Here is a 26,613-nt window from a genome sequence, read left to right as displayed (position 1 = left end):
GAACTTCAGGAATTTCAACAACTCCTCAGCCAGGCGTATTTAGTCGTATTTTGCATCAGTGCCTGTCACATGTGTTTACTTATGGGATTGCATGTCGAAAGTGCATCACTCATTCTCACCTGCTTGTGGTCAGGACCTCTTATGCTGTCTGGAAGTCTAAAACATCAACAAATAAATTTGGTTGAACTGCCTGACTTGTGAAAGATGAACTGGCTAATGGGTGCCTATAAGCTCATAAGCAAAAATAAATGCAACAGAAATGTCTGCAATTTATACTGTGGAGGAGCCAGAAGGGCAAAAGGGGGCATTCGCCCAGAGTTCCTCCGTATTGGAGGGTCACAAACATGACATCCATCCATTATCCAGCCTGCCCGCTATGCTATATCCTAACTACAGGGTCACAGGGGTCTGCTGGAGCCAATCCCAACCAACACAGGGAGCAAGGCAGGAAACAAACCCTGGGCAGGGCGCCAGCCCACCGCAGACAAACATGACAAAAAAGTTTATTTAACAATATATATATAATACTAGGCTAACCCGCCTTTCAAGGCGACCCACTTTTAAGTTGACCACTTCTTAAGGCAATTCAATATGTAGATCAATTTGATATTTTATACAAACTCATTAATTTGGTTATATTGCATTTGAGCGGTATTACTTTAATACTCATAGTTTCTGTTATTTTTGTGATGAAATTAAAACTTTTTTTCTATATTGAGGTCGCCCATTTAAACCCCCCTGATATTTACTACGCGGTGAGGCATTTGTACTCCATCAACATTAATTATTTCCAGAGACATAATTTTGTCTATTTTTCCAGCGCATCGTGCAAAAAAGCAAGGAAACGATGGGAACACCAGAATCCCGACCACTTTTATATAGTAAGAAAGAAGAATAAGATATCGCACAGTCTGGAGTAGAAAATCATCTTTTACCTGGAAAAACGAAACTACAAATCCCATCGTGCATTGCAAAATGGACGGGGCGTGTGTGAAACTCCGCGCCTGCGTAGCACTCACGGGACGGAAGGAAAATCCCGACCACTTTTATATAGAACGATATTGTGTATACATTTACACTAGCTTTGTTACACAGCTTTGCCCAGGAAAGTTTTTAAATTAGTGGGCCTCAGTGGGCTTTACAGTGCCATTGGTTAATCGTGTGTATCAGAAGAGCTATGTAACTAAATAAGTACATTTCTATATACAATATTTGTATTCTGTTTTTCACTGGGGCTAACATTATTAGTTTACTTGAGCTGCTTACTATTGAATATGTGACATACAGTTCATGGTGGTGCTAATGTGAAAAAGACTGCAGCAGAAGTCCTTACTGAAGCCGTTTTCTGTAAAGTTACAAAGGTGCTTGAAAGTCGATTCATCCAAAGCTAAAAACTGCTAAAAATCTCCTTTAGCATCAAAGTCTAAAATTAGTTCTACCTCAGTATACAATGGGTTTGAAGAAATGTCTATCAACAAAACAAAAAACATAAATTACTAATTTATTTTAGTCACCCAAAAAACACAGTTCTGTTCTCTTCTCATCACATTCCGAAAAACAGCATCTTCATCAGCTACAGAATAAATTGCACTTCATTCTGATCAATTGTGGTGTGGCTTCATTGGTTAATTTGCACTGCATTTTTTTTTTGTTTTTAATTCATTTGTTAACGCTGATCACTTTTTGGTATTGCAAATTTAATCACAATATGCAAGTGTTGTTTTTTTTTTCAAAAATGCAAGGCTATGTACTGATAAAATGTAGTGTAATCAGTTCATCTTATATTTATGGTTACATATGACATACATCTGGTCCGCCAAAGCAAATACTGCACAAAATTTTACCTATTTCTAACTCTGCTCAAATCACCAAGGGGACCACTCTCTTCCCGCTCTTCGAATGGCTTTTGATTAATGAATAGGGAAACCAGATTGAGACAATGAAATTGTTATCCCAAAGTGGCCAAGGAAAAAAAAAGCACAGCAGTTGCTGCCTTTGATGACATTCCGCATTTGTCCACACTCTTATTTAAACTTTGTGAGGGTTGATAAAATTATTTGGTGCAGTGCTGTGGCTTATAGGAATGGTAGTTCTCACTTTGACATTTGCACCAGGTTGCAGATAAAGTGAGTAACATATATTTGATACCTTTTTCACTGGCAAGCATTTGCTAAACACATCTTTATCAAGCTTTGCTCTGTTCACTTTGCTTGTACAGACAGCCATCATTTGCATAAAGTGTCACGCCCCCATTTCTCCATGTGATCACTGTCAGCACTGTGGCGAAACAGAGGACATGGTGCATTGGAATGTTCCACTTGCTACAGAATTATTAATGACAAATATCAACAAATTAAAAAAACACATGTCAGTTAATTTGTTTTATTCTACAGTACAACTTAACCAAATTTCTATCAAATCTGTTGCAGCATTTTTCAGATTTTGGGATATTTAGTTTTGCTATTGTGGGCGGCACGGTGGCGCAGTGGTAGTGCTGCTGCCTCGCAGTTAGGAGACCCGGGTTTGCTTCCCGGGTCCTCCCTGTGTGGAGTTTGCATGTTCTCCCCGTATGTGTGTGGGTTTCCTCCGGGTGACATGCAGGTTAGGTGGATTGGCGATTCTAAATTGACCTTGGTGTGTGGGTGTGTGTGTCCTGTGGTGGGTTGGCACCCTGCCCAGGATTAGTTCCTGCCTTGTGCCCTGTGTTGACTGGGACTGGCTCCAGCAGACCCCCGTGACCCTGTGTTCGGATTCAGCAGGTTGGATAATGGATGGATGGATAGTTTTGCTATTGTGTTTTATTTTTTACCCTTAAATATTGATATATCGAAATGCCTTTTCATAGTGGATGCCTACTCCTTGATGTACCATCGTGACAAATTTCAGCTTTTTAGCTAAATGGTTAACAGTGTCAGTGAGTAAGTGAGTCAACTTTGCATTATACATATACAGTACATAGATGTTACAGAATGCAGTTCTGAAACAGGCATAAACTTATCACACCATATACTGTCCTACTAGAAAATGGGTAAGCACATGTCAAAAACAGTACTCCAGCTTCCTTGATTCAAGACACCCGACAACTACATCTAGTCAAAGCTACAATTACAAAATCTATGAAGGAGAGACACATTCTCTAATAAAGAAAGAGACTGCACAAATAACACATAAAACAATTTGACAAGTGCAAATGAAAAAAGTAATATGATTACTGTATATGATTAATATGCAGCAAGGGCGGAAAACAACAGTATCAGTGGCCCATGACAATTTACCTGGGTAACTTAGTAACCTCGTTTAGACTGAACACTCAAGAAGGCTTCCCCACTGATCAGCACGGGGTCCAAAATCAGATGATCTCCCTTGATGTGAGAGAAGCACTTAGCAATCAGATGCTAAATCCCCGGAATTTGTGTGTGTTGCGTGCTGAGCGTACACTAACATGGCTTCAGGGTGTTTGCCCCCTGTGCCAGTTTAAAAGATATGATAGTGGTGTAAAAATCTAACACACCTGTTCCTGGGCCATAACTCTATAATAGTATAAAACTGAGATGATTCTACATCAGCCATTCCTCCATCTATTTTTCAGTTTGTTAAGTCCAGTTCAGATTCAGCCACAAGTCATAAATGAACTTTGAACAGGATGTTTATTGATCATGAGGCCCATTTATGTACAGATCCTCAGCAGGCCTAGAGTCTACACTTAACCTGATGCTCACATTTTTTGGAATGTAGTACAAAATACCAGAGTACCTCAGAGATATCTCACCCAGACATTTGAACAACATGGAAACTCGTCAAAGACAGAGACTAGGGTAGACACTAAACCCAGACCTCTAAAGATGAGAGGTAGAAATCAAATCATAATTGATAACTTTAAATAGGCCATTTCAAAGAATACATGGAGTTCAAAAGTACTGCCGCTCAATAGTCAGTCAAGTCACCGTCATACAGTATGTAGCAAGTCTGGTAAAGCTCGGTTCAAAACATGCCTGAATTTAAAGGTAAACAAAATATTGTTGAAACACTAGGTGAGAAATGTTGTTGGGTGATAGGAATACAGAAACAATAGATCCTTAGAGCGTTTTTTCATTTGAACATGACTGAGGACAGAATCACAAAATACCCAGCCAGGTCCCATGATCCTTACGTATGGAAGTGTCTGTCACCTGCTCCAATGAAACATACAAAGAGAAAACAAAGCGGGACACAAAATCATAACAAGACCATTTAAGCCACTTCAGGGTCACAGCTGTCTGAGCCTTTCCTGGAAGAATTGGGTACAAGTTTGGAAATGAGCCTGAACAAGAGATCAGTCCAGGGTCCACTAATACACTAAAAGAGCTAGTTTGGAATCAAAAATTCACTTAAAACTCTTGTCACATTACGTGAATGTTCCAGTAGTACTAGTAGTACTAGTGTAGTAGTAGTAGTACTAGTGACTGTTCCAGCAATTTTCAGTTGCAGATTTCATTTACCTAATCTTAGTGAGTTGGGGGCAGTCCCGTGACTTGCAGCCGAGTAGTATGACATACCAGAGACTCAGTTAAACCTGTCTGTGACTCGCTTCTTTAAGTTATGAGGTGGTCATGTGTGTATATGAGAGCAGACAACTAATGAGTTAAGTTATGTTCATAACTTTTATGGACAGAATTTCTAGGCGCAGCCAGGGTGTTGAAGGGGTCCGGTTTGGTGGACTCAGGATTGGGTCACTGCTTTTTGCAGATGATGTTGCATCAGGCCGTGATCTTCAGCTCTCTCTGGATCGGTTCGCAGCTGAGTGTGAAGCGGCTGGGATGAGAATCAGCACCTCCAAATCCGAGAGCATGGTCCTCAGCCGGAAAAGGGTGGAGTGCCCTCTCAGGGTTGGGGAAGAGATCCTGCCCCAAGTGGAGGAGTTCAAGTATCTCAGGGTCTTGTTCACGAGTGAGGGAAGAATGGAGCGTGAGATCGACAGGCGGATCGGTGCGACATCCGCAGTGATGCGGGCTCTGCATCGGTCTGTCGTGGTGAAAAAGGAGCTGAGCCGTAAGGCAAAGCTCTCAATTTACCAGTCGATCTACGCTCCTACCCTCACCTATGGTCATGAGCTATGGGTAGTGACCGAAAGAACGAGATCGCGAATACAAGCGGCTGAAATGAGTTTCCTCCGCAGGGTGTCTGGGCTTTCCTTTAAAGATAGGGTGAGAAGCTCGGTCATCCGGGAGGGGCTCAGAGTAGAGCCACTGCTCCTCCGCATCGAGAGGAGTCAGATGAGGTGGCTCGGGCATCTGATCAGGATGCCTCCTGGACACCTCCCTGGTGAGGTGTTCCGGGCACGTCCAACCGGGAGGAGGCCTCGGGGAAGACCCAGGACACGCTAGACGGAATATGTCTCCCAGCTGGCCTGGGAACGCCTTGGGATTCTCCCGGAAGAGCTGGAAGAAGTGGCCGGGGAGAGGGAAGTCTGGGCCTCTCTGCTTAAGCTGCTGCCCCCGCGACCCGACCTCGGATAAGCGGAAGATGATGGATGGATGGATGGATGGACAACTAATGAGTGCTTACACACAAGTACAATGCACATAATGCCACTACAAGGAATAAGGAATGTGAGTATTTTTGACCTGTCTAATGTTGCTTATATTATATACCATGGCAGAATGCAAAAAAAGAACTATATAGTATATGTTTTGTGTTGGCTCTTGGACCCTGCCATTAGTACTGACAGTCTCATCAATGATTCGACATGCAAGGGTCTTAAATGGCTGAGCCAGTGAAGAACTTGACTGTTACCAGATGGGGTTAATGGTTGTTCTCCATATGAAATTATATCAGCCTACCTGATGTCAAATCCGATTTAATTTAAAAAAAATTAACTGCTAGGTCTTTGAGCCACGTCCTTCAATTAGTCATGTATCAGGTCACCTATCCTTCTAGTTTTTTTTTTTTTTTACACAGAGGAGGTATACAGCTTCTCCTGGTGACATAACACATAACTTAGAAACCAACCCTTGGCATCAGCCCTATGCAGGACAGAATTAAAACTATAATAAATCTATGAGGAATTTATGATCTCGCCCCTGACTTAATGATATACTTCACTCTCTTGCCCATTAAACACTTTTGAAAAACAAGACTGCAGACTTCAAGAGGTAATTAACACAGAAGGATAGTATCCGTACCATGACAGGGATCACTTCACTGTCCTGGTCTGAAGAATTTAATCAGCTCTGGTGAAAAGCTCTCCTCCCACTGTGGCTCCTCATGTCTGACCAGTGACAGATGTCTTTGCATCGTTCAGTAGCAGTAGTTTACCCACTCTCCCAGATCATGCCCCTTCTCTCCCGCTCTGCAAAGGCTGGAGCACTTATTGATAATGGATTAATGAATGGCTACGAAACACTAATATTATAAGGACAAATGGAAAGCAGGAAACTGCAGAGTTATGGAGAGCAGTAATAAAGCCATTATGGAGCCCAAGGGTCATGCTGTTAATGAGGGAATTTGTACAGCAGCCAGAAAAGAAGAATTTAGTTAGGAAAAAAAAAAAACATCTGAACCTGATATAGCAATAGTCGATAGACCTACAGTGTAGGAGTTATGCAACATGGAAGAAACAAAAACAATACGAAGATCCCTGTCCTTTTGTGCCTCTTAGAGTTGGGGACTAGATGGAAAATGAATAAGACAGTAAATGTTTGACACTCCTTCTTAATGTGCAAGTGACACCCATTCTTTTCTTAATACAACATGAAAAAGGGATCCCCAAGAGCAAAAATGGCTGACTGCAGCTGATTCCTTTAAGGCACAGTATCACTGGAGAGCAGACTTCTAAACTAAAAGCTGCACCCACATACATGCCCAACTAGAAGTACCGGCAGCTGTGGCTTTGCTTGCAAAATCACACACCGTATCAAAATTACTTTCTATAACATTCTGCGACATTTGGCCAGCATGCACAAAAGAGAATCAATCTCTTAATGGGATGCCAGTACTTCATATTATGCATTTACTAATACCAGGCAAGTTTAGAGGGACCAATGAACCTAAAGCACATACCTCTGAGATATGAAGCAGGAGAACATGAGACTGCTGGGAGAAAACACACTTGAACATAGGAAGAATGGGAAAGCTTTATATTGGCAGTGGCTAGGCAAGGGATCAAACTCACATAAACAGTTAACCATTACGACATGAAGTCAATCAGTCCATCGATCAACAAAATATATTTATCATTTTCCCTAATTTGCACTATAACAAGTTGTCTCACAACACGCAGATTAAAAGAACATGTAGCAGTGGGCCTAAAAAGAAAGAGCCCAACCATAACATGATCCCCATGCAGTTGCAGCTAGATGTCAGAGACATTTGTTTGTTCATTTGTTTAGCTCAACTAGATAAGCCTGCACTTTCTGCACAGAACACCCCTGAGTTTGCAGCCAATATCTCAATGTGAGTACAAGAAATGGAGACAGGCAGGGTCCCGAGTGATATCCTGAAAATGTCAATCGGTAGCTCATCTGGGATTACATGAGGAGGACAAAGTGTAGAAGGCGGCAGAGGGAGGTTCCCTTTTCCTTAATGGGGTGTGCAAGTCTGCTCTGACATAGAGGCCCTGGGTTTGTGGCAAGACTCTCCATGTGAGGACATGAAACACAGATAGGTATGGCTCTGAACAATTTCCCACTAGTGACGGAATAACAAATTGACTGTAGCGGTGAGAAAAAAATGAATTAGATCTAGCATAATGAACATTTATATTTTACAGATTATCTTTATTTGTAAACATGTCTTTATACATAAATTTTACGTTTAACCAATCCATTTATCAGATAAGACATTTGATCAAATTCCAAAGCAGGATTTTACTGACCAGGCCAGCTAGCCTGGGGCAATACAGGCCACAACTAGAACATGGCCTGGACTGGAGGATTGAGTTGTAGCTGAACATGACTGATACTGATCCAAGCTTGGTGGAGATGCAGACTAACTCTTATTTTGGCAACCATATTCAAACAGGCCATGTCAACAGATGACATCCTGGATGAAGGACCAGGCTGGGACCTTAACATAAGACAGGGGCACCCGATAGTCTAAACAAGATAAACTGATTATTACTCATGTTATTTTAGTATTATTACTTTGCCAACACTCATTGTGCTTTTCTATTTTGGGCATATTATCTATAAGACATACTGTAAATGTGTAACTTTTTTCTCCTACCTGTTCTGGCACTGTCTTGTTGCCTAGATAGGGCTTTAACAGGGATTTGGGTATATTTTATTAAGATCTACATTATAAAAAGTATAAAGGGGAATCAGGTCACACTGGGACCCTGACAACACAAATCATGTACCCACATAAACATGGGCTCAACACATTGCTATGTGTAAATGGTCAGAATGTCTAATTTATAAAGCAGTCAGAACTAATGAAGTGGCTTTAGTATTGAAGGTGGCATTGACCATTGTAAAGTTAATGATGGCCAAGGCAATCCTGGGAGGAATGGCAGTACTGACAGGGATGCATAAAGAAGACAGAACAAACAAATTAATAATGTAAGAACAGTGGTGTGATCACACATTCCCTAACAGAATGAAATGAGATAGCAGGAGTGAAAGCCCCTGTAGGGTTACCTGACCTTTTTATTATAAATGCCTTCAAAAGATGCAAGGAATGTTATGGCCACCAGTAGGAACTCTAGGAAGATAAGTGCAGAATTTAAATAAAGCTAGCTCTGGCTCAGAAGTACTTTAGATTGAACGGGAGGTGACCTTGGAAGTACTCCTGGAACCAGACTTGGAAGAGGCCATGGACCACAGGCATGGTGAACTAAGATACTAGAGAGGAGCAAGTGACTGGTGGGAGGAAGAATGATCTCATCCATCCCAAATCTTCCTTCCACATATAGGCATGCTTAGTTAGTTAGAAGTTTCATAAAGCAGTTTTGATCCTGAATGGAATTAGGTGTGTTTGGGAACATTACATTAAAGATTAATCCAAACTGTGCTCTAGTATTTTTATAAAGATGCTGATTTCAAATATGAAAAACAAAGGGGATGCTGAATATGCATTACATAAAAACATTACCTTGGACCTCTCAAAGGTCTGACTGGCCAAAGACTCTGAATTTGCCGTTAAGATACTCCACTACCGTGTTTCCCTGAAAATAAGACAGGGTCTTATATTAATTTTTGCTTCAAAAGACGCGCTAGGGCTTATTTTCAGGGGATGTCTTGTTTTTCCATGAACAACAATCTACATTTATTCTTGAACAAAAATCTACATTTCTCTCTATTATCAAAAAAAAATCTTGGAAGGCTTGGAAGGAGACGATACGTGATTTTCTCGGAGACACTTTAATGACCCGCAAGACTAGGCAGTGAGACAAAAAAGAATGCTGCTGCACAGGCTTTTAAATGATCGACACGCAGTGAGACAAGCAGAACACAGAGTTCGGCAGCAGTAAGACAGCGGCTGATCCGACTGTGTAGTGTGCGTTCAGCCCCCCCTTCACAACGCGAGGGGCAGAGATGTGAAGTGGCCTGAGCGCACAGCGAGTCGGGGGCACAACCACCTAGTATTCTTGAACAAAAATCTACATGTATTCAAATACAGTCATGTCATCATCTTCTGGAACATCATCATAACTCTCCAAACCTCGAATTCCATTATGGATTTCTTGCGACTCCATTTCCTTTAGAACAATTGGCCACAATCTCTCATGTCTTAGCTATAGAGCTTTCCTTAAATGAGCACCTCTTGTCCAGGTAGCCTGCTCGTAGTGCATTCGGATATCCAACTTCTTCTCTTTGCAGAAAGCAGTAAGATTTTTGCCCTGGGACTCCTCCACAATTCCTTTCTTGTATTCTTTCTTTTAGCACTCATTTTGTCGATAAGACAAAATACCGGTATTACTTCCTATTCATCTGTGTACATATGGTAGTGGTAGGCGTTTATCGCTCATCCAAAGGCGCCTGCGCGGGATCGTAACTAGGGCTTATTTTCGGAGTATGGCTTATATTACGAACATCCTTAAAAATCATGCTAGGGTTTATTTTCAGGGTAGGTCTTATTTTCGGGGAAACATTCAAGATACAGTATGGTCTGAAGAAGGGCTGAGGTTCAAATTTATCTTAAGCTTTGGTAGCCTCTGAAGATCAGCAATTGAATGCGATCCATGTATTCATTTTATAAACACCTAGTCCCACCAGAGTACCAGAAGTCCCAGACCATGCCCTCCTTCTTGATTTCTCTGTGTCCCTCTTCCAATGCCCCCCACTCAAACAGCAGATGCTCTTCTTCCTTACCTAATCAAATCTAACACACTTTCTCCAAAGTCAGGACATTCAGTCCCACAACTGAGGACAGACTTCTGTTTAATTGGATCCAAAACTCAGCTGTTGACTTTCCCTGGCTTCAGAGAGAACAGCATTTATTAAGGTAATATTTACATACAGGGCAATCATTTTTGAGCTGCATGGTGGAAATAGAAATTTAAATGTAATTGAAGCATAAATTAATATGATGAGAAAATTATACACCAATCAAGCTGGGAACAGCGCACTCCCAGGTTATACAGCCTGAATAAATTGTGTTCTTTCGCCCTCGAGAAGGCCAGGGAGCCCCAGGAGAAATGTTCATTCTGATCTTTTCAGCTGTTATGTTTCCACATCCACTCTGATGGCTTGAGGGGCTTTCAGACAAACAATCTTTATCTTATATTGGGCCTTTCCTATAGTGAACAGTATCCCAAGAGTGCTTAATTTTATTTTTCATTTTTAAAATTGGAGCACAGGCAGGCAAGGTTTGAACTGGCACCTCCACGCTTAGCCATTCGCCTAAGACTGCCTACAGCCAGGCTCTATATTTGGACCATGAGCAGTAGGGAGACGTCACCTCAGCTTTGCTCCACCCAATAGAGCTTTTCTTAGGATCAGGTGAATCAGGTTTTACTCAAGACCCTGTGCTTCATCACTGGTGGCTATGCCAAGAATTGTCATGTGCCCCAGAGCTACTGATCAAAGAGCTTTGGTCAGTTACTTTAGTTGTGCCTCTTCACTTTTACAATTTGTTTTGTTAGACAACTTGCTGTGGGGAGTTTTGCTTAAATATTCTTGCTGCCTTTGAGCTCATATTAACTTACGATACATAATCCATGCGTCCTCTGAAAGGGCAGGCATCTCACTCATTGCGCTCCACTTCTTTGAACAATGAAACAATTAGCTGGGTAAACTCTCTAAAGGTCAGATGTGAGCACACATGTCAGCCTCTCTGCTGTCAGAGCCTAGTAATTCCATCGAAGTCACAACAATCAGGAATGTGCCAAGCCTTATAGCCTCAGCACCCAACAACCAATGAAACAAGGGATGCTCACCTGGCAAGTGATTGCTAGAGCAGAAGATGGTGCAATGCAGAGGACAGTACCACACTACATTTGATGATATCTCTGCATATTAGTGTGGGAAAGCAGGGGAATTTGGAGGATCATGACAGTAAGACCGATGTCCTGGTTTTGCAGAGTGTGTGTGAGAGAGAGAGAGAGAAAGAGAAAGAGAGAGAGAGTACCTGTTAACCATTTGTACAGTTTATCTGGCAGCATGCTATTGGTTGTCATGAAAACGGACAAGCACGACCATGCTAAAAGTCAGTATAACTTGACATGCACAGCTGATCTCATTGCTGGATCATGTCAACTTAAATGACTGGAAATTGCTGCCTACAGTTGTGCTTGAAAGTTTGTGAACCCTTTAGAATTTTCTATATTTCTGCATAAATATGACCTAAAACATCATCAGATTTTCACTCAAGTCCTAAAAGTAGATAAAGAGAAACCAGTTAAACAAATGAAACAAAAATATTATACTTGGTCATTTATTTATTGGGGAAAATGATCGAATATTACATATTTGTCAGTGGCAAAAGTATGTGAACGTCTAGGATTAGCAGTTAGTTTGAAGGTGAAATTTGAGTCAGGTGTTTTTAATCAATGAGATGACAATCAGGTGTGAGTGGGCACCCTGTGTTATTTAAAGAACAGAAATCTATCAAAGTCTGCTCTTCACAACACGTTTGTGAAAGTGTATCATGGCACGAACAAAGGAGATTTCTGAGGACCTCAGAAAAAGAGTTGTTGATGCTCATCAGGCTGGAAAAGGTTACAAAACCATCTTTAAAGAGTTTGGACTCCACCAATCCACAGTCAGACAGATTGTGTACAAATGGAGAAAATTCAAGACCATTGTTACCCTCCCTAAGGAGTGGTCGAACTACAAAGATCACTCCAAGAGCAAGGCGTGTAATAGTCGGCGAGGTCACAAAGGACCCCAGGGTAACTTGTAAGCAACTGAAGGCCTCTCTCACATTGGCTAATGTTCATGCTCATGAGTCCACCATCAGGAAAACACTGAACAACAATGGTGTGCATGGCAGGGTTGCAAGGAGAAAGCCACTGCTCTCCAAAAAAACATTGCTGCTCGTCTGCAGTTTGCTAAAGATCACGTGGACAAACCAGAAGGCTATTGGAAGAATGTTTTGTGGACGGATGAGACCAAAATAAAATTTTTTGGTTTAAATGAAAAGCGTTATGTTTGGAGAAAGGAAAACACTGCATTCCAGCATAAGAACCTTATCCCATCTGTGAAACAAGGTGGTGGTAGTATCATGGTTTGGGCCTGTTTTGCTGCATCTAGGTCAGGACGGCTTGCCTTCATTGATGGAACAATGAATTCTGAATTATATCAGAGAATTTTAAAGGAAAATGTCAGGACATCTGTCCGTGAACTGAATCTCAAGAGAAGGTGGGTCATGCAGCAAGACAACAACCCTAAACACACATGTCGTTCTACCAAAGAATGGTTAAAGAAGAGTAAAGTTAATGTATTGGAATGTCCAAGTCAAAGTCCTGACCTTAATCCAATCGAAATGTTGTGGAAGGACCTGAAGCGAGCAGTTAATGTGAGGAAACCCACCAACATCCCAGAGTTGAAGCTGTTCTGTATGGGGGAATGGGCTAAAATTTCTTCCAAGCCGGTGTGCAGGAATGATCAAAAGTTACTGGTAACGTTTAGTTGCAATTATTGCTGCAAAGGGGGTCACACCAGATACTGAAAGCAAAGGTTCTCATACTTTTGCCACTCACAAATATGTAATATTCTGTCATTTTCCTTAATAAATAAATGACCAAGTATAATATTTTTGTCTCATTTGTTTAACTGGTTTCTCTTTATCTACTTTTAGGACTTGAGTGAAAATCTGATGATGTTTTAGGTCATATTTATGCAGAAATATAGAAAATTCTAAAGGGTTCACAAACTTTCAAGTACAACTGTATGTCTGCTTTATACTTGCCCTTTTTTCTGACAGCCAATAGTGTGGCAAAATCTGTGCTGTACAAAGGGTTAACAGCTGCAGTGAGTTCAACTAGCAATTTCTGCCCTTTTTTCTCTTTTTAACCATTCTGTTATGGTATGTTAAACATGAACCTCTGTTCTGTTTCTGAGGTCCAAAGGCCCTGTATTGCCTGACGGAGCATGTGCTGTACGAAAGGTTAACAGGTATGCCAAGTTCTGCCCTTTTTTCTTTTCTCCATTCTGTTTTCTTTTCTGTTTCTGTGATTCAAAACACACATGTTCCTTATTGTTCATCACTAGTTTCATTGCATTGTTCTTCCAGATGAGAATTCCTTGGTTGTCAACTGTCATGGAGAGTAAAAAACAAAATCAAGCCTATTTGATTTTATCAGATCAAGTTGTGGAGCAGTTGGTCTCAGTCTTTGGTCATGTCACATGGGGCTATTAACATTTCAGATAAAGGAGCACTGGAAACATGGGGTAGATGGGTCCTTTACTCGGACTGGCCAGTCCAGCACTGACTTAATTGTAGAATGGCCAGTGTATGGGAGGCAGCTAGATGGCCAAGGTCTCCAGGACTCTGACTGTGTCTGGCTTTTCTACAATCTGGCCATAGTGCTGCAATTAGCTGAAAAGGCAGATATTGTTGTTTTTTTATTTACTAGGGGGCTTCACCCCCTGCTCACTTCACTCGCCAACCCCCATGTTTCGTTTTCCGGATACACACTTTTAAGATTTTTTTTTCTTTGAATTACTGCTATTTCATTAGTTTCACTTTTATTGCAGAACTTCTGTAAAAACAATATTTTGAATCTTTGGAGTCCCAGTATGCTGAATCTTTTAAATGAGGTCAGGGAGACGTGTTTAATGACTTTGTACCATAATGCAGGTTTCTCTGTTTGGAATTTCAGCACAGACAAAACAATCGACATCATCAGCAGCTAATAATTTTTTTTGAAAAGTAACCAATAAATGCATGTGAGGTAAACTTCGTTTTTAATATTCTCTTGACTTAAACTTCAAAGCCTTACAATATTCACATACTTCTGACATTTCACCTGTGTCCATATATTCGATCTCTATTCGCCTTTTCGTTATTTTTCTGAGTAATAATTTCTCTTTTTTTGCGCTAATGCGATGTTTATTTTCTTTGTTTTGACATTGTCGTTTTTTTCTGCTTTCATTGTCCGTATCTTGCTCTGCATGTGTTTCACCAATACGTTTTTTTTTTGAGTCTTTTGAATTCCAGTTTGGCCCCCTTGTTTTTTAACCTCTTTATGATGTTTTACTTTGTTTTCTACTCTGTCTTTTATTTCTGACCTCGCTTTATCCTGCTTTTTTTTCAATGACACCTGGTCTGTGGTGATTATTTTCCCTTTTTCGAATAATAATTTCCGTTTGTTTGCGCTACTGCGATCTTTACTTTCTTTTTTTTAAACTTTCTAATTTTCCTACTTTCATATTATTTAACTTTGTCCACATGTGTATCGCGCCGTTTTTTTTGAACCATTCGAATTCCACTGCTTTCATAATTTCCAACCTGCTCTGCACGTGTATAGCGCCAACATTTGTGAACATCTTTATGAAGTTCTACTTTGTCTTTTACTCTGTCTTTTAATTCTGAGCCCAATTGGACATACTTTTTTTCAATTCCACTTGTTCCGGGCTGATAATTACTTTCCTTATTTTCTGAATTTGCACCTTGATTATTCTTTTTTGCATTTTTTTCTCTCCAACGCTTTTGAGTCTCTTTTCTTTGTGCTGCTCTTTCTTCTTCACTTAGTCGTCTACATTTCATTTATAACGTATTGTCCTTATATGCTTTATATGTGCTGAGAGCCCTGGATCTGTGTGTGGTCAAAGCTTTACACTCACACGACTGAGTGTTTTGCTGCCTGTTGTCTTATTTGATATGATTGTAAATAGGGTGTGTCTTGCAAGAATCTTATGTTCTACATCATCATGAGACGGTCCTGGGTCAATCTTTTGGCACAAAGTCTCATGTTTAAGGTCCTGTGAGACACTCCATGACCATTCTCTTTCATCTCGCAGGTCTTTTAAGTGTCTTCCATGATCTTCACGTGAAGATCACGTCTCATCTCCCATCTTTCTCTCCCAGGATTTCTTTTTATAATAGAGAGATGTTAATTAGTTTCTACTTTGTTTTTGATATGTTTTAACAAATATGTAACCGTTTATATGATAGTTCTGTATTTAGTAACTGTTATAATCATTTCTTTCATTTTCCCTTGTGAGTTGTTGTGGTGTTCTGCGCCTGAACTTGGTGAGGAGGGCTATGAAAAACCATAGTAGTTACTTAGAAAAAGATCCTGGTTACAGCTTTTATTACGTGTTGGACTTGAACTCTGGGGTTTTATTTTAATTTTGTAAAAACCTTGACAGCTTGTGTGTTTAGGCCACTGCTAATATCCTTGACTATTTTTTAAAAACAAAATCTTTAACAGAAAGGCTTTAATTGATCTCTGCCACTCTAATAGGACAAAAAATCCATCCAAAGAGAGCACTAAAACATCTGCTATGTCACCCATTTGACTCATACACTCCAGCCGCTTCTCTGCAGGGAGGTGTACATGACAATCTATGTGACACAACATTGAATGATGTGACAAAAAGTTGTGAAATATGGAAATAAAATTAAAAAAAAAATAGAATATGAACAAATATTCTGGAAACTCCACAACTAATCCAAAAGAATGAAAATCACGAAATTAAGGACTACATGGAGCTCATGGGTATAAAGCTTTAGCCTGATATCCTTATGCCTAAAGAGGTCTTTGACCACAAGAGGCAGTAGGATCCAATCACGAGGAGAGCTGGGGATGAAGATTCACCAGTAGGAAGAAAAGTCCAGGGTCATGAAAAGAGGAGACCAGAGGTAAGGAAGGCATGATTTAATGTGCCATTTGTGTGGTGGGAAAGAGGGCAAAGCACCTCATCTGTCAGGCAGGAGCTGAACCCAGTTAAGAAAACCCAGTGGTGTAGCCATGTCTTCCTTTTTTCCGTTGGGATTTTAAGTTCTTATTTGTCTCACCCTCTACTGTGTGGTTCACACATTTACTTTAAAAGATCTTGTTTGCTTAGCATTATCCTGGGTATGGACTAATTTGAGGAGCATCCTCTACTGTTACACTCGTTCAAATATCTCAGGAGAATCCAAATGTGGGCTTCTGTGATCCACAGGTCTTGTAGCAGCTAAGCTTCATCTTTCCTCTATTCCAGTGGTTGCAGTACCACAACTAAAAGCTGAGGACAAAGACTAGACTATTAGTGATTAAACAATAGTCATGACCTTTCAACCCTGGGCATGGGGTGGGATGCCATTCATTACAGAGAAGACATACAACATAAGAACATAGAAACATAAGAAATTTGACAAGTGAGAGGAGACCATTCAGTCCATCAAGCTTTTTGGATTTGATAGCTAAGCTGTCCCAATATCTTATCCGAATACTTCTTAAAAGTTGTTGAGGTTCAACTACATGTCTCGATGTTTTTTTCCAGAATCCCACAATTCTTTGCATTAAGAAGCACTTCCTGGCTTCAGGTCTAAACACACTTCCCTTTAATTATCACTGGTGTCCTCAACTATGTGATTCTCTGTTGAGCAGGAAGAATTTTGCTGGATCTGATTTCTCAATGCAACTATGTATATGGCCTGCCTTTGGGTCACTGTCAGAGCTCATGGGGACAATCCACACTGGCATGTGACACTAACTGCAGTTGCTTCAGAGGAGATGATGACTGGACACCACTAAGGTACATCACTACTTCCACTGTGGAACCACAAAACAATACTACTATCACATGGCAAGAAAGGCAAGTCCATCTATCTTTTATGTAAAAATTAATGTTTTATATGTGTATTTTGGTTTATTTTATATTTTTTTACTACATAGAATCTGTTCCTGAGATTTTTTTGATCATTTCAATGTGAAATTCACAACGTTTTATTTAATTCTTATTCTGTGTGACGTGGTAAGAGGTGGTACATGACTGTAATCCATCCATCCATCCATTATCCAACCTGCTATATCCTAACACAGGGTCACGGGGGTCTGCTGGAGCCAATCCCTGCTAACACAGGGCGCAAGGCAGGAAACAAACCCCGGGCAGGGCGCCAGCCCACCGCAGATGACTGTAATCACCATTTCAGATATGTCATGGAATGTTAAGATATAAATATGGCACAGTTCACATTATGCATTCTCTCTCTCTCTCTCTCTGTATAAAACTTAAACTTCAATTCTAGTTTAGTTAGCTTCTTTAGCCCCTAATGTCAGTTTTTGATCTCATTTTTGCCTTCAATGTCTGATTCTCGTTTTGCCCTCACATTGTGGTTGCCTGATCTTTTGTCTTTTTGGGTTCTGACCTGGTTTTCCCTTCTTACTGAAATTCGTACTTCATGTTAACATCTACTGCTTTTCTACTTTGCTCGTAATTTTCCTTTCAACATCAGCATGTCATTAAACTTTGTACATACTTGCTTTTTTTACTCACACTTGGCCTGCTCAGCTGAAGAGCATGCCAGGTCCAAGTATATCCACACACAGCCTTCTCGCAGTCGCCTTGTTTGTAGTTTGGATTGTGGCATGTCACAGGTGAACAATGGATGCAATCTGTCTCTACGCTGAGGACAACTCAGCCTGAAACTGAACTGAGGTTCAAGTGAAGCAGGAAGACAAAGCTACCAAAAGCTATAAGTCCAATATATTCATACAACATTATAAAGCAAGATATGAAAGAAAAAGGTCCCACATATCTTTAGCATTTCCTTAGACTTCTAACTCCGTAATGTCTTGCTAAGACAAAAGTGGCAACAACTTCATAGCTCTTATTTGGTAGTACAGTAGAACCTCTGGTCATGAACGTTTCTGAACATGTACAAATCGGGTTACGACCAAAAAGTTTGCCAAAATTTTGCATCTGTTCACGACCACACACGCTGTTGGCGAACAAAAACACTAGAAGCCAGTTTCCCTATGTGTGTTCATAAGCGCCAATAATTTCCCATTCTCCGTGTTCCATTTTCTTTTTTTTGTGTATACAAGGCCTAACAAAGCAGCTGATGTAGCAAAAGGAGTTACAATGTTAACCAAGCAGAGGCCTCAAGTGCTGGAAGAGGTGGAAAAACTGTTGCAAATGTGATTGAACGAGAAGCACCTTGCAGGGGATAGTGTAAGCGAGGCGATCATATGCAAGAAAGCCAGGAAGATTCATGGCGAGTTACTGAAAAAAAATCCTTCTTCGAGTGGCAAAGGTGAGGAATTTAAAGCCAGTAGAGGATGGTTTGAAAAGTTTCGCGAGAGAAGTGGCATTTATTTTTTTTTCCCTGGGTTTAAAACTCATAAAAACGTGTTTACAGCGAGTGGTTTCGTAAGGGTCTAGCGAAAACTCTTGCAATGTTAGTTGTCTCTGTTGTTCAAGGTTTTCTCAGTGTTATTCAATGTTTTTACATTTAATTTACTATTACACTGTGCATTCTATGGAATAATTAACTATTTTTGTGCTTAACAAAATATAATTTACAAAAAAAAAATATATATTTACAGACAGTTTGTATGGTCTGGAACGGATTAATTGTATTTACATACAATCTTATGGGGAAATTACGTTCGGGTCGCGACCAGAACGGGTCGTGTCCAGAGTTTTGGAACAAATTACGGTCGTGACCAGAGGTACCACTGTGCTGGGTTCTCTACGGCTCTCAGTCATTCCCTCTCTGAATATTTTTTTTTTATTTAGGTTTAATCATTACCATACAAGAGACAATGGAATGGACTTTGTTTTAGTGGAGCTCATGCAAACAAAACATGCAGCATAATAATATTCTTCCAACTATTCATCACTCCATCAATCTTTTAACCCACCTAAGTAGTTCAGAGTCATAGAGAAACCAATGCATTTCCTGGAAGTTCTAGAATAAAGGCAGTAGCCAACCCCAGACTGGGCACCAGTACATCAAAGGACACATTTGGGATATGGGAAGGATATCACTGGGGCTTCTGCTACAACCTACTGCTTTCTCCTTAATGGCAAGGCATCCTGCTAATGCTCTCTGTTGTCCTGGAAGTGACACTTTGGACAGTTAGGTGTCCACCATTATGGTAAAATAGAAACCTGCTAGATTTTCCACTAGAGACAAAAGGCAATCCAAGAGCTTAGGAAATGTTGCAGTTCACAATAAATCAGGGCAAGTGGCGGCATCAGGGCTGCATGCAAGACAACAGAGCAGGATGGCAGATTAAGTCGGCACTGCTGGCCTGACCTTTCCATACAAATCCATCTTTTCATCTTTAAGCACAGTCAAAGGTCCTGATCCTGACATCAGAGGCTTTTCATCTCAGTGACACTCAAATTGCAATTATTTCTTCATGTTTCATATTACAATTATGTCAAAGTCTGGTCTGTGTTTTAGATGGAAGACATTAAAAGGTTCAAGGATGCTTTTGGATGCTTCTGCTTAACAGTCCTCTCTCATGAGCCCCATGGTTGACATGTAATGCTTCTTATTCTACCAGGACAGTGGCAAATGGGGGACAACTAAAACAAGTCTAATGTAAGCCAGTGCTGACTGGTGGTTAGGGAGTCAAAGAAGAGAAGCAGCTCATGCAGCTGAAGATGGTTTAGGAAGCAAAGGCCTTGTGTCCCCTGCGATGAAAAGTCCTGCAGAAACATGTAGAATGTTCCATGGCCATCCCTTAACTGTTTTGTGGGTGGGAGACTAACACAATGTATATTTTCCTCCCTCAAAGAAGGTGGGTTCAGTACTTCAAGTGGGCTGTTTCACCAGTGCTGAGATAACAGGGAGTTTTGCTTTGTACAACTTTCAATATCATGTGGTGACAGAGGTGACACAGATATCTTACTATACCTAACTGTGTGACAGGTGTATAGGAAGTGATCACAAATGCAGCAGAGAAAAAAATGTAAAGATCACAATGTCCTCGTATTGATGTGAAGCGAGCAAATAATAAACATGGCACTGCAACAAGGAAATGAACTGCCACTAGGTGTGTCAAAGCGCTCGAAAAATCAGAAAGATGAGAATAAAACAGGAAGAGCACTCTAGGGAGTTCAGGCTTTTGAGAGACGCAGGTGGCCTTCAGATCCAATTTGGATCATTTCTTTGCTAACAGAATGGCAACCAAAAGACAAAAAGAGGTTGCAGACATAACACTTCATCCAGGTCAACTGAGGTTTGCTGCAGCCCAGTTTCAGAAAAATTTTCTAAAAATCACGGCTGTAACAAGGGTTTTGTCAAAGAGGCCCGGCAAGATGAGAGGACCATAATGCTAATTAAATAATGTATGAGCTAGGCGGGTCCCAGCATTCACGTACTCCAGATTGTAAGTGCACTTGTGCTCCCCCGTCTTGATATCTGTCTCTCATAAAGTCTCTTGGCACCGATCTGTGACTGCACATAAACGGCTGTGTAGCCATTCACTCAGTGTCCCCCTCTTGGTGTTTGTGCGTGTGCAAGTGTCTCTCACACACACGGCCATTGACAACTTTAGGCCGTGTCATGGCATATTTCCACAACTACCGATCAATTTAATAAATTATGTCTCAGGAGTTATTAAAATGTAATACTGTGCAGAACAAAGAACACAAAGGTAAGGACAGGATCCCATAATATCCAATGAGAGCACAAAGACTAAACGTGGATGTCATTAGGGGATGCGACTGAGCCTGCTTGGCTTAGTTCTCCGCAGATTTGTGGCAGATTTTGTGCTGTGAACTACATTAATAAAAACAGCTGTCATGTGTGGACAATTAGTGATTCAATGTAACAACAAAATGAAAGCAGTTGACATTCATCAAGTGTTATTTCCATTTGTATATCCATCCATCCATCCATTATTCAACCCGCTGAATCCGAACACAGGGTCACGGGGGTCTGCTGGAGCCAATCCCAGCCAACACAGGGCACAAGGCAGGAACTAATCCTGGACAGGGTGCCATTTGTATATTTTCTATACAAAATGTAAATGTCACTAAACAACTTAGAAAATATGGTGTCTCCTGGGACTTAGTGATTTTCTGACTTGGAGTATTTTACATTTGTGTTTATTTACTTCATCAAACAAACAGGTATAAATAGATATCATGAAATAACCTCTCAATGTAAACTTGAAACAGTAAATTATTTGGTAATTGAGGTCATACAGAATGTCTATCTGTTTCAAAGAGGATGATTTTGAAATGCATCAAAGCTTTTTAAAATTTAGGCTGCATGGTGGCGCAGTGGGTAGCGCTGCTGCCTCGCAGTTAGGAGACCTGGGTTTACTCCCCGGGGTCCTCCCTGGGTGGAGTTTGCATGTTCTCCCCGTGTCTGCGTGGGTTTCCTCCCACAGTCCAAAGACATGCAGGTTAGGTGCGATGCCGATCCTAAATTGTCCCTAGTGTGTGCTTGGTGTGTGGGTGTGCCCTGCAGTGGGATAGCGCCCTGTCCGGGATTTGTTTCCTGCCTTGCTCCCTGTGTTGGCTGGGATTGGCTCCAGCAGACCTCCATGACCCTGTAGTTAGGATATAGCGGGTTGGATAATGGATGGATGGATTATCTCAGAGAAAACTGAACCGTTCTGACAAATTTTGTTAAAGAATAACAGTTCCGGGCGGCACGGTGGCGCAGTGGTAGCGTTGCTGCCTCGCAGTTAGGGGACCCGGGTTCACTTCCCGGGTCCTCCCTGCGTGGAGTTTGCATGTTCTCCCTGTGTCTGCGTGGGTTTCCTCCGGGCGCTCCGGTTTCCTCCCGCAATCCAAAGACATGCAGGTTAGGTGGATTGGCGTTTCTACATTGGCCCTAGTGTGTGGGTGTGTTTGTGTGTGTTGGCACCCTGCCCTGGATTGGTTCCTGCCCTGTGTTGGCTGGGATTGGCTCCAGCAGACCCCCGTGACCCTGTATTCGGATTCAGCGGGTTAGGAACTGGATGGATGGATAACAGTTCCAAATTTCATCAATAAGTGTTCTCAGTTTTCAAAAGTGCACCCATAAACAGTTTTATGATGCAGAGACTCCAGGGCCCACTAGAAGGATAACAACATGCAGCATATCGAAGAGAAAGAACCTGTAAAAATGTAAATAGTGAGTCTCTGAGATCCCTCCTCACAGTCACAAGTTAGCATCCAGTGACTGTCAAATGCAGAAACAAGCATTTGGAATATTTTTGAATATTTATGAGAAGATATACACAACAAACAATTGTTATTTTAAAGGAATGTTCATCAAAGCACACATGCAAAAAGATAACCTCAGATTAGAATAAATTATTTGGTCAGTTTGCCCAGGAAAACATTTAACTCCTCTCTGCTAGTAAATCTGGAGAATTGTTTGGTTTCCCATTTTTACCATAAATTATCTGTGACAGGTTTCATTTTCTGTTTGGTTCAAAGATAGTTCATTGACATCATATACAGTATCTGGTGGTGGTCTCATAAAAGAAAAACACAAGTAATGTTTTATCTTAGAATCATTAGACAGACAGACAGACAGACAGACAGACAGACAGATAGATAGATAGATAGATAGATAGATAGATAGATAGATAGATAGATAGATAGATAGTGTGGCACGTGGCTGGGGGTGGTACCCAGCCGGGACACCATGAGGGGGATGACCGCCCTGGTTGCTTTGGGGACCTGTAGGGGCCCGTGGTCACCGCCAGGGGGCATCCCAATGCCTACAGAGCCCTGGACCTCAGCACTTCCACTGCACCCGGAAGTGCTGGGGGAAAGAGGACTGGGGACACCCGGAGTGCTTCCAGGTGCACAGCCAGCACTTATGCCACACTGGGGAGTGCTGGTGGAAGATTGCCGGGAAGCACCTGGAGCACATCCAGGTGACTATAAAAGGGGCCGCCTCCCTTCGTTCGAGGCTGGAGTCGGGTGAGGAGAGGACGAGAGCTTAAAGAAGAGAGTGGAGGTGGCCTGAAGTGTAAGGCAGAGTGTGTGTGGTCTGGACTTTGCGGGAGTATCTTGGGGTTTTATGTGTGCACTTGTAAATAGTAGTTTAAATAAACGTGTGGTGGTGATTAAACATGTCTACCTGTCTGTGCCCGGGGTTAGTTCCACAATAGATAGACAGATTTGCACATACATACATACATACATACATAATTATTTTAACAAACAAATATACACAATAACTAAAAAGAAAGAAAACTTCTGAGTTGGCTAAAGCTATAAAGAGCATTTATAGTCACAGTGAAGTATTATGAAGGTATTTTGCCATTCGTATAAAATAGCCCCAGTAGAATATTGGAATTGTTAGAATTTGATAATATAAAATCTGCACATAAAATTCTCAAGCCTGCTTAATCAAAGTCAAAGTCACACAGGGCTGACGCCTATCCTGCAGTATTAGGCACAAGGTAGGAACTAACACAGGATCAGTCCACTGCAGAGCCTACTCACTTTCTGACACTGGGCCAGTTGAGGGTCACCATATACACCATAAACACTTGAAACCTCTCACTCTGTCATTCTCAATGTCTCTTTTCTGTCAAAATACTCATTCATCATTCAGTTGTACATGCTGGTCCCCAACTTCAGGGTGCAGCACTTTTACGAGCACTGCAGATGACTGTTCTAATCTGTGCATGGCCCTCCAAAGAGGTGTCCCTTAAATTCTATTTGCTATCTGCTCCAGAGGAAGAGAATTCATTTTATCACCTTTTGGGAACTGCATGTGAGGCCATGTAAACAAAAGAATCTTCTAGAAAGAGGAACCACACTTGCAAAAGCTTATTCACATCCATTAAACTTAATATATTTAATTACCTACAAATTTAAGAAGCCAATCCTGGTGGTGCACATTAACCCTTACTGTCCAATGCCACAGTGCTTACTTGTAGCTTCCAGCAATGCAAGACAATGTCCCAGGGGACATGGGGAGAACATCCTATCTCCACAGGGGAAACAGAACAGCTGGCAAATGATTGTGGTTCCAAATAATGCACATTACTTTCTCTACTTGAGAGAATTCTTGAAATAATCAAACAATAAAAAATAGAAAGCAGTCACTTTTACAGCACAGTTGTAAAGTCCATTGTGACAAACATAATAGATAGATAGATAGATAGATAGATATATTTGAAAGGCGTTATATGATAGAAAGATAGATAGATTTGAAAGGCACTATATGATAGATAGATAGATAGATAGATAGATAGATAGATAGATAGATAGATAGATAGATAGATAGATAGATAGATAGATAGAATGATAATGAATGATTGATTCTGATGAAGAAATATATCTAATATAGTTTTCTACTTTCCTCTTTTATTTTTTTTCCTGCCCCACAATGTACCACAAGCACATCCTTACTTCCACTCCAGTCACTTTTTCATGTACTTGTCTCTTCCTTTTCCTTCTCCTTCTCTTTTTTTTCTTTTTCACTCATTCTATTACTTGCCCAGGTCTAATACACACACAAAATTCTGAAAACCTGTCAGACTTAAACACATTTACTACGTGCATTTTTTTTAAATACACAGTATTAAAGAGGAACTTCTTAGCACTTGGAAGACTGCGTCCAATCCCTGGTCACTCTCCCATGCTGTGCCAGGCTCTGCATATTCCGTATCCGCTACTGGACAGCAAATCCCATTGTGCATTCCTCACAGTTACATAATCACAGCTACTATGTGGGCTGCATTACTGGCAGCTCAACACTGCATTGTGTGTTTTTTCAACGCTTGACTGTACAGCCACTGTGTGTGACACAGGAATTACTACTGTTGATTTTTTCATAACCAAATGCAACACAGAATTTTTTTAGTTATGAAGACAAAATTAAGTAAGACCTTGAGCTGTGCAGCTGTGGTACAAGACACATGTCGGTTACACGTACACGACAGATTAGCGTTCTCAACTAGTACAAACTGGGAGGCAGCAGCGAAGACATGTCTCAGTTACAACAATATCGGGGACAAGAAATATACTGAGGGCTACTAAATCATTTGCCGAAAATGACACGCTTTGAGCAGCAATGTAAACTGGAAAGGAGGTATTGCATAAAACTGGCAAAGGCAGACGGAGTCCTTGAGCAGCGTTTCACATCACAAGCCAAGCTGACTGATCTCTCAAGAGCCAAGTGCTGACAACGCAAAGCGACAGGGGAATGTGAAACGCACTGCTGGGTTTTGAAAAGCGCTTTGGTAAACACCTCGTCGTAATCCTCCGACTGGACTCTGACTGACAGATACGCAGTGACCATGTTGGCCTGTAGGAGATGAGGACCATCTGATGTTCAAGGTGAGTTTGTTTGGACTGTTTGCTACTGAAAAATGGTAAGCAGCGAGTTAACCAGAGATGCAGAATGCAGAAAGACATTTTTACAGAGCTTTGCAGTGCTTTTTTTTATCTGTTTCATAAATAATAAAAATTAGAATAAACATGGTACAGACAGCTTCACCAAAGGCTGTAGGGTTTCATTTTTAAATAAATGCCAGTCTGCAAAGGATATGAAACAGGCAGCAGGTAAAAAGTATCATTGACAATGAAGAAGGGGAAATGGCTACTCCTCCCACATATCCACATCCCAGCTTATTCTGTGGGATCAGGGTCCACAGTTCAAGACAGAACATTTTATAACTTGCAGAACAACTAAGAATGAAATGGAGCCATGTGCTCCAGCCATGACCACCATCTTACCAAAATGTAATAATCAACACTCTCCACTGGCATTGCCTATGTGGCATCATGTGTATTACAGTCCATACAGTACACTAAAACCAGCTGGGCAGTGATGCCCTTACTCCAATCTGAATTGTTAGAATATCACAAACCCCAACCCTTCATACACTAATTGCAATCCTCAAATGGAGGCAGAGGCATCTCCATAGCAGCAGATATAAAAAAGGGGCTTTCCAAGCACCCCAGGTCACACTTACTCGTCTCTCCTTGTCTCCATACTCAATGCCCAGGGTATCCATGGCACGAACGATAGCTGCCAGAGACTGAATTGTGTTGCTGTAGACCACAGGCTTGTACTGCTTCACATCCTCACCAGAGAACCCATCTTCATGAATAATCCTGAAAATATAAAACAGATCTATCAGAAAGCAGCATGGTGCACAGACCAGAATCAATCAAACAAGCATACAATTAGTCAATCAATCAGTCAATCTTAACCACTTAATCCAGTTCAGGGTAACAGGTGGGACATAGACTATCTCAGAAGTATTGGGTGCCAGGCAGGAAATAATCCCTGGACAAGGCGCCAACCCATTACAGGACCCAGTAATGCACAGGGTCT

At 41.2% G+C, this 26,613-nt stretch overlaps 1 protein-coding gene across 2 annotated transcripts in view; it reads right to left on the bottom strand.

Moving 5' to 3' along the window:
* The window catches only part of gnao1a (guanine nucleotide binding protein (G protein), alpha activating activity polypeptide O, a), a 347,630-nt gene that overhangs the window by 197,348 nt on the left and 123,669 nt on the right, over window positions 1–26,613 (bottom strand). For both annotated transcript variants that reach the window (XM_039763003.1, XM_039763002.1), the window contains exon 3: window positions 26,249–26,390. In XM_039763003.1, the coding sequence (XP_039618937.1) occupies window positions 26,249–26,390 (142 nt within the window). The remainder of the gene's footprint in view (window positions 1–26,248; window positions 26,391–26,613) is intronic.

Source organism: Polypterus senegalus, chromosome 9 (genome assembly GCF_016835505.1).
Source record: "Polypterus senegalus isolate Bchr_013 chromosome 9, ASM1683550v1, whole genome shotgun sequence".
NCBI lineage: Eukaryota > Metazoa > Chordata > Cladistia > Polypteriformes > Polypteridae > Polypterus > Polypterus senegalus.
Note: the sequence above shows the minus strand (reverse complement) of the source record. Positions and strands in the feature narration are given on the sequence as shown.